Genomic DNA, 15,733 nt, shown 5'->3' on the forward strand with positions numbered 1-15,733 from the left:
GTCGTGGCGGGATAGGCGAGCTGCGACCTGGAATGCGACAGAAGGCTTCTTCTTGTATCGCGCGATGAGGCCTTGCTGCTCCGTCGGACGATGGCTGTGGCGACGAGTCCTCTCTCTCTCTCTCTCTCGCTCTCTCTCGCGCTCTGGAGGTCTCGACTCCTTGAGCTCCCAAGTCTGGCATTGGCAAGACCTCTCTCTCTCTCTCTCTCTCTCTCTCTCTCTCTCTCTCTCTCATACACACACACACTTGAGAAAAAAAAGTCATGAACCATATTACGATATAGATTTGTCCACCAATGAGAACATGACTACAAGGGATTTGAATGCAAGCACACATAATAGCATGCATATGAATAAGTCAACTTGCAAAAGAAAAGGACACAAGCACAATAGAATATGTGGGCACCTTAATATCACTTCCACACTCTCAATGGTTTACATTCCATGCACTCCTCAACGTATAGTAGAATCAAACATATCTATAAGTCTAGTTTGTAGTGTTGAAATGCATTTTACGATTATAATGGAAGTAACCATTTGCTGTCAATCAACTTGGATGCCCCCCACGCATTGTGTGTGTGTGTGTGTGTGAACTTCGTATTGCAAACTTAATGCATATCACTGTCGAGACTTGCGTTTTGTTCCAAATACAACAAACATTAGCATTTGTCATCCAACCACCTCAAATGGCTGGTTCTGTTTCAATGTTCGTCTGCATGCACTATCCTGCAGTCTACCTTAGAGGTGACATTACAAAAACTTGTAGTTGAATCTCTACACAGGACCAGAAAAAACAGATGGGGTCCAGACTCTAGTCATACTGCTGCAAAGTAGTCTTTGCTGAGCTTGGGGTTGGAGGTGACTGATTTCTCTCCCGGCTTCCATCCAGCTGGGCAGACTTGGTCAGGATGTGCCTGCACATGCTGTATAGCCTACACATCCAAAGGGGCTCATTTGGGTGATTCTGGTGCTTGCAAACACATTTCACTTGAAAACATTAGACAGTGGAACCTACTACTGGAGGCCTAATTTGTTTACAGACAATCATCTAAACATCTCCAGTGTTATGCATCTTTTTTCACTGTTTCAGTAACCTTAAGGAACTTAAGTTTCTGATGTGCATACCTGCAAGACCCTCAGCGTCTCATCCACACTCCTTCCAAATGCTAAGTTGTTAACTGTTGCATATTGTATTATTCCAGCCTTGTCAATGATGAACAAGCCCCTCAAAGCAATACCCTGATAATAACCAGTTACAAAATTCATACTCTTTTCAAAGTCACTGATGCCCTCACCCTACTTTGAGCATTCATCTGGCATTTGTTATCAGGAAAGGCTGGGTTCAGAAAAAAGATCCCTCTCCTGACCGTATAAACATAGAAGCTTCATTGGGTCTCTTCTGAGCTTACGCATATGCATTCTGTTTATTTACTTGGTCGATTTCCTAAACAAAGTTATAGACAGTCTCGGCATTATTGTAGGCAAGATATGCTCCTGTTTAGATTGCCAGATACATAGATGTTGATGGAGAAGAGTTAATTTTACTTCAAGAACGTATATAATTGAATATGATTCTGAATTGCAAGTCATCTTAATTTTTGGTCCAACGAGAAGAAAGACAATTTTTAACTAAAGCTGAATATAAAGATGTACTTTACACTTTATCGCCAAAGTCAATTTTTTACGATAATCAAAGTATTGTAGATTTAGCAAAAAATCTTGTAATTTACTCAAATAGTAAATATGTTCATAATTGGAATTGTAGTGGTCATCGCCTGCTGCTCTAGGCCTCTTTAGTCAGGTCACCAACCCTTGTAGGGTGCTCGGCTGGTTGGAAATGATCTGGAATGCCTGGTACAACAATGGTAGCTACTCCCTCCTCTCTCTCAACATCCACCGAGCTGGAATGAGCTCTCTCCAGCCTCCAACAGCCTTCTCCCCACTTGCATAGAAAAATTTTGCCTGGTGGCAGGCTTCCTAATCCATTTCAGCAATTTTCAACCACTTTTAATTTTCAGAGATAATTAATTCAGCCCTTTGTCCTTGCCTATAAAATTGATTGTGCCCATCCACAATTCAATTGGCTAGAAATTTGATTGTGCCCATCCAAAATTCAATTGGCTAGGCCATTTTGACCCTTACGTGTCTTGTACATTATTTGACCCTTGGACTAGCATTAATCAATTAATTAATGCCTTGTTCCTAGTTTCACCACTGACACATTTGGTCAAATAATTGTCCTAGGTCCAGGTTAACACTAGGTACCTATCAAGTACAACTTATTAGAACTTTCCCCTTTAGCAGCCACTAACTTCTCAGGGTTGTATACAACCTCTCTCTTCCCTTCATCTTTTTCAGCCTTGCCTTTTCGAAACGCAGCAATACATAATCGCCATTTGCAAACTACAAAGCACGTCTATGGCGATCAGCTGCCCGCTTTTGCTTGTCCTGTGATCTCTGAAGTGCATACTTTATCTTTGCATAGGCTGCATCCAAGCTTTCCACAAAGCGATCAACCTCAAAGATCTTATCCTTAGTATGCAAAATAGGTGGAACCTTCTTGCCACCCTCAACCACCTCAAATGGAGCCTTGCCAGTGGAACTGTGCACCGTATTATTATATGCAAACTCAACCAATGGCAAATACTGCTCCCAATGTGTCTTGTGGTCTGAAACATAGCACCTCAAAAGATCCAACACTGTGGAATTTGCTTCCTCAAACTGACAATCTGTCTGCGGATGGAAGGATGATGAGAATTTCAGTGTGGTACCCATATTTTCAAACAACCCCTTCCAGAATAGACTGGTTATCCGAGGGTCTCGATAACTAATGATCGACTCAAGCATACCATGATACTTGAAAATGTATTGCATAAATAATCGTGCCATATGATCAGCCTTTATCTTCTTCCTCACCGAAATGAAATGGGCTTGTTTGCTAAACCTGCAAATAATAGTCCATATTCCATCATTCCCTGTAGGTGTCCTAGGAAGCTCAAAGATAAAATCCATAGCAATGCTCTGCCAAGGCCTATCTGGAATAGGCAAGGGCTGCAACAAGCCCGACATCTTTTGCCTATCATGCTCTACCTTTTGACATATGATGTATGCCATAAAACTGCTCTACATCATGCCTCAAAGCTGGCCAATAAAAGAAATGCTCCACTGCCTTGACTGTGGCATCAATACCTCTGTGTCCTACATACGGAGAAACATGACTTTCAATGATCACTCTAGGCCTTAATTGCTTTGTGACACACAGTCGTCCATGCATCAACAAAAATCTATCTCTTAGCATAAAATGCTCATGCCTTTGGCCATTGCAAAGCTGATCATAAAACATTAGCAAAGTCTGAATCAGCAGCATATTGCTCTTCCATGGCATCCAACTCAGTGTGATAAACCATAATGATGGCTTAAATTTGTGGCTTACGTGACAGTGCATCAGCCACAACATTCTTTTTACCATCAATGTGTACAATCTGAAAATGAAACATAGAGAGAAAATTTGCCTATCTCATATGCTTTTCTGACAACTTTGTTTGCGTCAGAAAGTACCTCAAAGTCCGATGGTCTCTCTGCACTGTAAAATCATCCCCCAACAAATAATGTTTCCACGTAGACAGTGCATGAATTACAGCCAAGAGCTCTTTCTCATAAACCTGTAAATTCCTCTCTACACCGTGGAGAATTCGGCTCTCATAAGCCACTCCGCCATCTTGCATAAGAACAGCCCCAATGCTGTTACCACATGCATCACACTGAACCACAAATGACTTCCTTAGATCAGGCAACACAAGCACAGGATCTGAAGTCATCTTTTCCTTCAACTTTTCAAATGCTGAAATTTCCACTGCTGTCCATCTAAATGACACATCTTTCTTTTGCAAAGCATGCAATGGAGATGCAATTTCAGCAAACCTGCGTATATACTTCCTATAGTAAGAACATAAATCCAAGAAGCTGCGGATCTCATGAACATTCTTCAAAGTTGGCCATGAAAGTATTGCTTCAACCTTAGCAAGGTCCATACGAATACCATCAACCGATACAATATGTCCCAAGAAGTGGATTTCATGCAAAAAAAATTCACTCTTCTTGTCATTGATAACCAGTCTATGCTTACGTAACTCATTGAAAACAATGTCCAAGTGCTCTCTATGCTCCGTCTCATTCTTTGAATAGACAATCACGTCATCAAAGAAAGTACCCACAAATGCTCTATGTGGTCGAAAAATGCGATCCATCATCCGATTAAAAGTGGCAGGAGCATTTGTAAGTCCAAAAGGCATGACAAGAAATTCATATAACCCAAAAGATGTCCTGAAAGCTGTCTTAGGCACATCCTCCGGTCTAATGCGTATCTGATGATACCCACTTTTCAAATCTATATGGCTGAATATTGCTGCCCCCTGCAATCTATCCATAACATCATCGATCCGAGGGATTGGAAAGCGGTTCTTTATCGTGATCTTGTTCAGAGCACGACAATCAATACACACACGCTATGAACCATCCTTTTTCTGCACCAAAAGCACTGGAGAACACAAAGGAGATGAGATGGGCTGAATCAGCCCTTTTTCTAACAGCTCATTTACCTAACTCATAATCTTCTCCTGTTGGGCTGCACTGACTCTATAGGGTGGCTTATTAGGAGGGCTACTTCCAGGGATAAGGTCTATGCCATGATCTTCGGGTTTTTCAGGTGGTAGCTGCCCTGGAAGTGACTGAGAGATCAGAATATATTTTCAAAAATGACATGCGATCCTTCTCTAATTTAGACATATTCCCAACATTCTCACTATCATCCTTATCCTTAGCAAAAACTAAATACGCTGAAAGATGATTTTTTATTACTTTAGAAATAGCAGCTGCAAATACAACAAGGACAGATTCCTCTTTCAACTTTACATCAAGTGTGAGTGACTTTCCTTTATAATTAATAGTGATTTCTTTTGCATATGAATCAATCACTGCATGCATACAGTGGTACCATGGCATACCAAGAAACACATCACAACCCTCAAGTGGAGCAACGTAAAACTCTTCGCTGTCCACATATCCTTGTATGTGCAACCGAAGCTTTCCAATGAGTGGTGTGCCAGGTTCTGCATGACCCTTACATGCCAGTTTAACTTCCCCCATGGCTCCCATCTCATCGTCTTTGATGCCTAGACGGGCTGCAATGTCAGTAGAGATGAAGTTGGCTCGTGCACCATTATCAAAGAAAATCAATGCATGCTGATCCCTAATTTTGCCCCATGCTCTGCACAACTCAGTAGCATCATCATTGGGTTGATCACTAACGACATCGAGCACCAATCCCACTGATGTTTTGGGCCTTTTACCCTTAGGATCTCCCTAATTTTCTGATTTTGCAGCTTGCTGCCTATTGGGACAGTTCTTTGCAATATGACCCTCCTGTTCACAAATAAAGCATTTATTTGCACCTATCAATTTCCTACGTTGTGCCAATGTTTTCGAGCCCTTTCTTTGCTGTTTTGGCCTTGTTTCAGGCTGGTTTTCAGATATGCCCCTTTTCTCAGCCTTAAACAACTTTTTATTCGGCTTCTTCCCGCTCTCTTGGAAGCCCGAATCCTTTCCATGCAGCAAAGCATCGGCTATAGCAGCAGTCTCTATGAGCTGAGACATGCTAGACACAGTGGATTTTATGCAAAAATCCCTGATTCCTTTGGACAGCCCACATACATATTTTTCCACTTGCTCATGAAGGGGTACGGCACAATAAGAAGTGACGGGCAGCAATGCATTCCAAAACTTCTTATTGTATTGCTCTAAATTTTTGCATTCCTTAGCATCAAGCTTGTTCCAAGCTATCATGATGTCCACCTCAAAGGTACTAGTCAACCAATTCGATGCAAACATTTGCTTGAATTGTACCCATGTTGACGGTGCTCTACCTTGCATCAAGAGTGTGGACCAACACTGCAATGCATTCCCCTTTAAGAAAGTGACTGCCTTTCGAATCTTAGAGGATTCGATGAAGTTTCCCCCTGAATAGGCTGCATTAAACTGCTGAATGAAGGTCAAAGCTTTCAGCCTATCTTGTGCACCACTGAAGGACTCAAACTTCACTGCTTTTCCACCCTCATCATAGTCTTTTGCTTCCCCTTTGGGAGTCAAGTTGTCATACACTGGCTACTGCAAAAAGGGTGCATTTGCTGTATTTACATCATGACGAAGCCCAAATGTAGCATTTGGATGACCAGCAATCATTCCTTGAGCCCCATAAGCATTCGGGATTGCAGATGCATTGCCAAACATTCCACTTTGTGCCCCAAGCATCAAGCCAATGCTACCATACATAGGGTTTTGCACATTTCCAGCCATACCCGAAAACAATGGGCCTTGCACACCATGCATTGGTTGCTGCATACCATAGGGATTTGTGCCATGCATTCCCGTATGCGGCCCTTCGCCAACCATTGCATGAAAAATCGTGCTACCACTAAAGTATCCTGGCTGCCCCATCATGGCATGCATGCCCGGCTGTCCAAAATCCATTGGATTGGCACTTCCATAATGGCCTTGCATTTGCATTCCTTGCCCCATAGGTACCAACTGTTTAGCTTCATTGGCCTCTTTAGGAGCTTCAAGTGAAGGATTTGGCACTACCTTCGGTGCATCTTGCTGTCCCGAAGGTGTAGAAGTTGACTTCTTCTTCTTGCTCTTGCTGTCCTTCTTCGGAGCATTCAAAAATCGGGTGAACTGAGGATCCTTTGCCAATTCAGCAAAGAGATTTGCTGCTGTACTCATCCGATTCTTGAACTGGTCATCAAATTCCTCCTTACTTTGCTGGTCATCTACCTCATGACGGCTTGAAGCCCCTGTATCTTGCCCAGCAACAACATTTTCAGCTTGTTGTCCATCATGAGAGCCTTGTCAGGCATTGCATTTCCTTCATTCCCATGAGAATGTCCATACTGAGAGGCATCATCACTCCTTGATTCCATCTCACTGTATGAAGACATGTTGCTGTAATTTCTCAGCTGAGCACAAAAATCAACACTAGCACAAAGCTTTGGCTTACAATCAAGTGCCTTGGGCCCACCAAATCAAGAGATTTGATGTATCCCGGCAATGGAACCATGAAACCAGCCTTCCTTCTTGGAATGGGTGGTGATAACCTGATTTAAGAGTTAATTACAGCAATAAATAAATGCACATAAACTGAAATACACACTTTACCATAACATTCTTGGACAGTAGACACCCTGTTGGCCCCAAAATTGGCGCCCCTTGCAGTATTTCTTTAGCTTTCATTCAATTGGAAGGAGTACAACTTGAGATTCTTCAATCTCCTCCTACTAACCAATTGCTCTTGCTGTCATAAATGTCCAGCAAGCCTTTTGGGTCATTTGCCCGTTGTTTCACCCAGAACTTCTTCTCCAATTTGACCCTTGGCTGGCCAAATATTGCCCCAAAACAATTTGGGATGGGTTGGCTCCTGAAATCCCTTGATAATCTTCAATTATCAGATTTCAGTCCCTTGAACCTTCAATCTCTGGCACGGATCCCAAGGTGGCTGCTGAACCCTAATTTCTACTGTGAATTAGGGTTTACTGCAGAAATTACAGATCAGCCCACCAAAAATGGCTGAGATCTCCTCTGAATGGCTGAGAATTCCTCGGAATGGCTGAGCATAGGCTGAAGGATATGAGAGAATGCTGTAGAGAGAGAAAATTTTGAGATTTGTCACGAAGAACTGATCAAAATCAGTTGTTGCCCTGCTGTACCAGCCCTAAACGGATACACCAACAAAATAGGAGTATCAGAGACTGTGATCTTCAGGAGAAGTTCACCAGCAGCAATTGTCAGCTTCCCAAGGTCAAGAATATGCAATCTCCATCACCAAAATGGTCTCCAATGGCTGGGAATTGGCCCCAAAAGCTGGCAGCAACAGTCCAACACCTCTTTCCAACAGCTCCAAAATGAAAAAACGAGATTTCCCTCTCCCTTCAGCCTTATTTAGTCTTTCCCCCACTTGCATGGGAAAGTTTTGCCAAGTGGCAACTTTCTTAATCCATTTTCAGCAATTTCCAGCCATTTAATTAATTTTCAGAATTAATTAATTCTGAAAATTAATTCAACCCTTAGTCCATCCCCAGAAAATTGACCTTGCCCATCGAAAAATTAATTGGCTAGGCCATTTGCAACCCAAAGTGGTCCCATGCATTAATTGACCCTTGGACAAGCATTAATCCATTAATTAATGCCTAGTCCCTAGTGTCACCACTGACACTTAATGGCCAACTAATGGTCCTAGGGGCAACCTGACACCAAAATTCACCTAGAATCTAACAAGTGTAACTTGTTACAACTTTTGCCTCTGACACCCATCTTTTTCACAGGGTCCTTTGGTCTTCAACTGTGAGAAAGGAGCTTGCACCTCACATGTGCAACACGTATGCATCTTTTAATTGCACATTTGATTAATCCTTTAATCAAATGTCAATTAAACATAAGCAAAGCATCAAATTTTCACGTCCTCGTGACATCTGCCCTGCTCAAACAGCCATGGAAGTTATCACCTACAGCTTAAGATCACCAGAAAAACTGACGCCCCTTCTATATACTATCATCTACACGAGAAGGATCTTGGGCTGCTGTCACTTGCTCGTCAAGGGCTTCAAATTGTCATCACATGCTGTAGGACTGATCCCTGGTGGCTACAAATCACATCAATAGCATCTCCTTACTCTCTAACGCTCCTCTCTCACAATGGCCGGAATAGATTTCCACCACCGCCTAAAAACGTTTCTCCCACTTGCACGGGCAAGTTTTGCCATGTAGCAGCCTTCTAATCCCATTTTTCAACATTTTTAACTTTTTTAATTAATTTTTAACTTTTAAAAAGTAATTTAATAATTACTCAAGTGCTCAAAAATTTAATTTCACCAACCAATAATTACATTGGCTAGGCCAATTTGTCTTCCAAGTATCCTTGAGCAGTTAATGACCCTTACACTAGTATTAATTATTAATTAATGCCTAGTCTCTAATGTCACCACTGACATTCGTGACCAATAAATTGATCAAGACCCAAAACTAGCACCAAGTACCACCTAGTACTTGTTAGGCATAACTTATTACAACTTCTACCTTTGACACCCACTACATCCTCAGGGTCCTTGGCTTGTTACCATGAAATAACTGCCATGTGCATCACATATACTAAACAACCTTGCACATTTGGTTAATATCTTAATCAAATATTATTGGCAAGATTAGAGCATGTCAAAATTTCACGTCCCCGTGATATATGTCCTTCCAAGTGACTAGAATATGACTTTACGAGACAATGACCGGTCGCACGTCCTAGCCTTCAAAAATTTCACAAAGCTTCTCTACATGTGGCACAATAAACAAATTAGGAACTCTTGAAAAGCCACCAGATTGGACAAAAACTACCTTAATCATGTGATGTTCACATGGTGATGTTATCTTATGTCACATCCTCTAATCACACACCTCAGCTTTATATGTTGAAGCTAGGAATAGAAAGGCCAAAGCTTGTGGGTCCTGTACTCTTTAGGTTCAATAGAAAATGTATAATTTTATCATAGCCATATTTGGGCTTCCACTTAAATATGGATTAAGATGCATCACAAAACATATAAATCCTAGGTGTAAATGTGATTTTCCCTTTGATTCCATCATAAATGCATGTATAAATCAGCTCAAATTATGTGTGCATGAAGAGTATAACTGACGCTTACAATGAATTATTAGACTATAGCCTGCATTCCTTGCCTGAAAATGCCCCAAATTTGGCACATTTCAACCTGCATTCCATTGCCGAAAATACCCCAAATTTTCGGGCATTTTCAGCTTTCAACGCCCAAATTTGGGGCAATGACCGATTTCAAATGCCCCAAATTGGGGGGCTCTTTCAGATCCCGGGATTCAAATGCCCCAAATTTGGAGACATTGCAGCCAAATTTGGGCTCCAATCCTTGTTGAGAAAGCCCCAAATTTTAGGGCAACAACTGATCCAAAATCCCTGCTGAAATGTGGGGCATTAGGGATCTGAAATTGCCCTAAAATTTAGGGGTGATTCAACAGTTGTTGAGAAAGCACCGGCATTGAGTAGCACTTCCCCTTCAATTTACTTCAGCCCAAGAAAAGCTTCAATGTGAAGGTTCCATGGCAGTTCAGCCCTCTTCTTCCCGATGTATGAATCTTGCTCCCGCTTCTTTCCTGATTGCTCCCTCCACTTAAGGCTTGTTCCGGAGCTTCAAGACCATTGTCCGAGCCTCACAAAGTGCTCAGTGGCAATAATTACCACCAGTGCGACCAGCAGGACCAGCAGTAACATCAGCATGATTTGTGCCTCTTCCTGGACTAGTCTTCCTTGCTTCTCCTCTAGGCATTGGCAGCTCTATCTTGGCTCTTGTGACACTTGGCATTAAGTAAACGTTGTTTGCCTTCCTCCCTGACATTGGTACTCAATTTGGAGTATTGGTTTGAGCTTGAATGCTTCATCCATCACTGTCTCAAGAGGGCAGCATGCTGTCATACGACAGAGACAGCCATTACTTCACTATTTGAGCTTCACTGATGCTCATACTGTCAAAGTGAAGCAATGCGGAAGCGAATGACCAAGACAAAGAGTGAACAAAGAGAGAAGAGAGAAAGAGAAAGAGACAGTGAAACGCAGAAAATCTGCAATGAAGAATGCTGTATAAGGATGCAGAATTATACACCGCGTGCAGAGAGAATATCTCCGTATGTCTCCACCTCAAAGATCTCCATCTCCATCAGCCCCGAGGGCAATCTCCATGGTCTGCAGCCTGAAATCTGTGAGAGACAACTGACAAAGGCGGCTGGAAATAAAGCCTATAAATAGGCTGAAAATAATGCACCAAATAATGCAGGTCGGCTGCAATTAATTCAGCCGACTAGACAGTCCGACTGCCCAACTTCCACGTGGCACACATCCTGCCCCTGTCGCCTACTGCACAAGCTACTCTTGCTCCCCCTGCCAGTCCAAGAAATGTCCAGCTCTTACACATACACCTATGCATTGATGTTGGGATGCTTTGTACATGTCTTGAGATGCTTCTTGGATAGATTTGAGCTTTCTTTGCTCAGTTTGAAGCAAGGTTCTTTGCTGAATATACAGTGGACAGCAAGTATTTTACTTGAAAGCTTTATACATTGAAGACTTATATGCTTCTTGGGTCAGACAAATGCTAAAATTCATACTTGGCACTGATGTATGGGGTTGGACATGTCTATGGTGACCTTTGAGGCTCCGTTTTGAGCCACATCAGATGCTTTTAGCATCCTTGACTTTTTATGCTTCCATTACTATTACAAGCTTGAAGAGTACCTATTGGGCTTTATGTCCCCCGATATATGCTACTTGGATCTTGGATGTATGGATGCCTTCCACATGATGTTTTGAGATTTGTTTTTTGTTCCAGTGGGAGCTACACTTAACACTTCGATGTTACATTGAGCATTTGATTACGCAGCTAAGCTTAAGCATCTTACAGTGAGGCCGTGGGACTTGGTGACATGTACATGCTCTTGTCATGCTTTATGTACACAATTGATGCTTAATGGGCTGATCTAACATTACTTTTGGGCCGGCACCTATCTCCGCCACAATGTGGTCAGTGATATATACATCTTGGTTAGTTATGTATTGAGCTTCGGTTACATTGCTCAATCCGTTGTGCCTTTAGTTGATCTTTTCTATTACCCATGAGACCCACTCTATGCATGATGGTTATGCCTATGGGATGTATCTCAATCTGACACACTGATTCCTTGACAGTTCTCAATGCTAGTTGCATATTCACTCACTGCTAGTTGGACCTATTCCCTGGCAATTGCAATTTGTCTTATATCAGTGATTGCCCATCTTTGCCATTGATTTCTTATTATTATACTTCATTTTCAGCTTGCTGTAATTGCAATTTATTGCACTGTTTATGCGAGCAGTCACCTTCATTTGACAATTCTTTGCATTGAGTTTGTGAGTAGTTCATTACTTGGTCAATACCCCTTGTTTTCAGCTTGATCTGGCAATGGTTTTAGGGCTGTTTGCAGTAATTACAGCAGCTGCTTTGACAGTTTGTGCACTTGTTTGCCTTCATTATGGCTGGTGGCTCGAGTGATAGTGCTATCTTTAATATTGATAAGTTGGATAGCACCAACTACAGCTATTGAAAGGCCCAAATCTGGCAAGTTTTAGTGCAGAAAATGCAAGTTAGGCCCTTGAAACATAAGGGTATCAAGCCTGAACTTATTGATGCAAAGGATTGGGCTGAATTAGATGAGCTATGTAAGTCCACAATCATATTATCCCTCTCTAAGCAGATGTTCTATAATGTTGTCTCTCATGGGCACGCCAAATGGGAATTATGGGAAGATTCGCAATGTCTATGACAAGCAAAGCCCCACTTCTTAAATGTATTGGCTAAAGCAACTCATGGAACTTCGCACGAAGGAGGGCACTTCTATGTCAACTCACTTAAATGAGTTTCATTCTATTATCAATCATCTGTCTTCGCAGGGGATTGAATTCAACGGCACTCTTCTCCCATTGTTCTTCTTAGTTACAATGCCTGAATCATGGGATACCTTTCGTATTGCTATGTGTGTCAACATACCTACTGATGGGTTACAGTTGCAGAGGCAATAATGGTAGGAGCGGTAATGACCGACGTGGGAGAGAGACTCAACAAGCTCGCTCTCGGTCACGTGAACAACCTCACAATAAGTCCAGTTGCCGTAAGTTCTCATTGACTTGTCATTATTGTGGAAAAACAGGGCATGTTAGGCTACACTACCATAAGATACGCGAGGACAAGCACAAAGAAAAGAGCAAGAGTAAAGCACATGACAACAATGGTAATTGCAGCATTGTCCCTAACAAGTCATGAGTTAAGATTGAAGAGATTAATGTTGTGCAAACAAATTCTCATAATGATTTCATAATTGCAACTTTTTCTCTTGATACTTCATAGTTGACTGATGCTTTATCAAGGTATACTAAATGTTGGTTGATAGATTCAAGGGCTTCCTTTCATATGACCCCTCATAGATAGTAGTTTCACTTCTATCGCAGTATAATTGGATTTGTCTGTTTGGGTAATGACCTGGCATTGCAAATAGTTGGTATTGGTGATGCTCAACTGCAGTTTGGTTCAGGTTGCATGTTTACTATTCATGATGTACGTCATGTATTAGCTCTCATGAAGAGCCTTATCTCTGCTGACACTTTGGATGATGCAGGTCATGTAGTTTCTTTTGGTGATTCCTCATGGAAGATTACCTATGGGAATCTTATCATTGCACGTGGTGCTAAGTCCAATACTCTCTATCCCTTACTTGTATTTGGGTCAGTTGACCATATTTTGGCAGTGAATGCAGTTCCACATGTATCTCTGTGGCATAATCGCCTTGGGCATATGTCCTTAAAAGAAATGAAAATGCTTACCCGTTTGTAGTATATTCCGCTCCTTGACTATAAATGCTTTGAGTCTTGTGATCATTGTTTATATGGCAGACAAACACGCAATATGCATAAAAAGTCTAGTATAACACACACGGGTGAGCCTTTGGCTCTTGTTCATTCAAATGTATGTGGTCCCATGCCCTGCAAATCGTTAGGTGGTGCGAAGTATTTCATTACCTTCATTAATGACTATAGGCATGAGGTATTGGCATATCCTATTAAGCAAAAATCAGAAGTCTTGGCTACATTTCAGCGTTGGCTTGCTTTGTTGAGAACCAGTATGGGTATAGACTGAAATATCGAAGGTCAAATAATGGGGGTGAGTATGTCTCTAAAGCCTTTGAGCAATTTTGTGATAAGAGGGATATTAAGCATCACTTGAATGCCCCGTACACCCCACTCCAAAATGGTATGGCTAAGCGCATAAATAGGACAATTCAAGAGCGAGTTCATAGTATACTTAGCCAGGCACGTTTACCATGGCATTTTTGGATTGAGGCAATTACTACTGCCGTCACTTAATAAATCTGTCCCCATATACTGCTCTTGACTGCTGTCAGATTGTTGAGGTGGTCTGGAAAACCTCTCTCATATGCTCATTTGCGTATCTTGGATTGTGCGGCTTTCTACCATGTACCCAAGGAAAAGTGCAATAAGTTGGATCCTAAGTCTAAGAAATACATCTTTCTTGGTTATGGGGATACAAGTGAGATGGGCTATCACCTATGGGATCCATAGGCTCAGAAGGTTATCCACAACCACCATGTTGTTTTCCATGAGAAGAAAATGCATAAGAAACCTGAGCATGTCACTGAGGTACGCAAGGTGATATTTCAAAAGGAACCTCCTGCTACTGTACAGCCAGCTAGACAAACCACAATAGTAGTTGATGCCCTAGTGGCCCAGGTCCCTAATGCTCCACAGGATGTACAAGCCCCACAACCAGTTTTGAGGTAGTCTACTAGAGATAGACGCCAGCCTAAGCCCTCTATGGATTATGTTATGGTGACAGATACTGGTGAGCCTCTTGCTTATGATGAGGCCATGCGCAAAGGTGATACTCACTTTTGGGAGAGAGCCATGCAGTCAGAGTATAACTCATTGCAAAAAAATCATACGTGGAATTTGGTTCCTTTGCCTAGTGGCAAGCGTGCTTTGCTATACAAGTGGGTGTACAAGTTGAAAAGTACCCCTGGATATCCTAAGCCAAGATACAAGGCCAGATTGGTTGCTGAGGGATTCGAGCAAGAACATGATGTGGACTTTAATTAAGTATTTTCTCTTGTTGTAAAGATGACTACCCTACGCTTGGTACTAGCTTTGGTTGCTCAACTTAACTTGGATCTTTATTAGATGGATGTCAATACAACTTTTCTTCATGGGGACTGCATTATGAGATTTACATAGAGCAGCCTAAGGGCTTTGCAAACCCTGGCAAGGAACACCTAGTGTGCAGATTGCAAAAGAGTCTCTATGGCCTTAAGCAGACACCTAGGAAATGGTATCGCAAGTTTGATGCATTTATGCATTCAAAGGGATATTTCCACATTGATATAGATTCGTGTTTATACACGAAGAAGGCTCATGATGGCAACCTTATGATTTTGATCCTCTATGTGGATGATATGTTGATTGTTGAGAGTGCTCATGATGAGTTGGATGCCTTGAAAAGTCAGCTCAAGAAGAGCTTTAAAATAAAGAACATGGGACAAGCCTCACATATTTTTGGAATGTGTATTACGCGTAATCGCTTTAAGGAACTCCTCTACTAGTCATAAAAGAAGTACATCCAGAAGGTTCTTCAACGGTTTCATCTGCAGGATGTAAAGCCTATTGGTTGTCCTTTACCTTCTCACCTGAAGATTAGTCAAGCCGATTGTCCACAATGTGATGAGCAGAAGGCCGAAATGGCCAAGATCCCTTATGCATCCATAGTGGGCAATTTGATGTATGCCATGATAACCACTCGTCCTGACATAGCATTTGCAGTGGAGGTTGTAACATGCTATATGGCTATCCCTGGCCGATAGGATTGAGATGCCGTCAAGGGTATCATAAGGTATATGAAGGGCACAACAGCTATATGTATCTGTTATGATGGCTAGGATATAGGGGTCGTGGGATACACTGGCTCTAATTATGCAAGACATGCAAACAATAAGAAGTCCACCTTTGGCTATGTCTTCACCTTTGTTGGAGGTGCTATTTCTTGGATGTCCACGATCCTATCTTCTACAGAGG

The 15,733-nt window shown here is 41.9% G+C and overlaps 1 protein-coding gene across 4 annotated transcripts in view; it reads right to left on the reverse strand.

The window, feature by feature from the left end:
• Positions 1 to 385: 385 nt before the first annotated feature.
• LOC148015500 (2-Cys peroxiredoxin BAS1, chloroplastic-like) overlaps positions 386 to 15,733 on the reverse strand; it is a 36,620-nt gene continuing 21,272 nt past the window's right edge. For 2 of the 4 annotated variants that reach the window (XM_087665534.1, XM_087665537.1), the window contains 2 exons: positions 1,126 to 1,239; positions 386 to 964 (listed from right to left, as the gene is read on the reverse strand). In XM_087665534.1, the coding sequence (XP_087521660.1) occupies positions 812 to 964; positions 1,126 to 1,239 (267 nt within the window). In that variant the 3' untranslated portion in view covers positions 386 to 811. The remainder of the gene's footprint in view (positions 965 to 1,125; positions 1,240 to 15,733) is intronic. The other 2 variants (XM_087665538.1, XM_087665535.1) reach the window with 2 other exon arrangements.

Source organism: Lygodium microphyllum, chromosome 24 (genome assembly GCF_053477565.2).
Source record: "Lygodium microphyllum isolate KBCC chromosome 24, Lygodium_microphyllum_v1.1.10, whole genome shotgun sequence".
Taxonomy (NCBI): domain Eukaryota; kingdom Viridiplantae; phylum Streptophyta; class Polypodiopsida; order Schizaeales; family Lygodiaceae; genus Lygodium; species Lygodium microphyllum.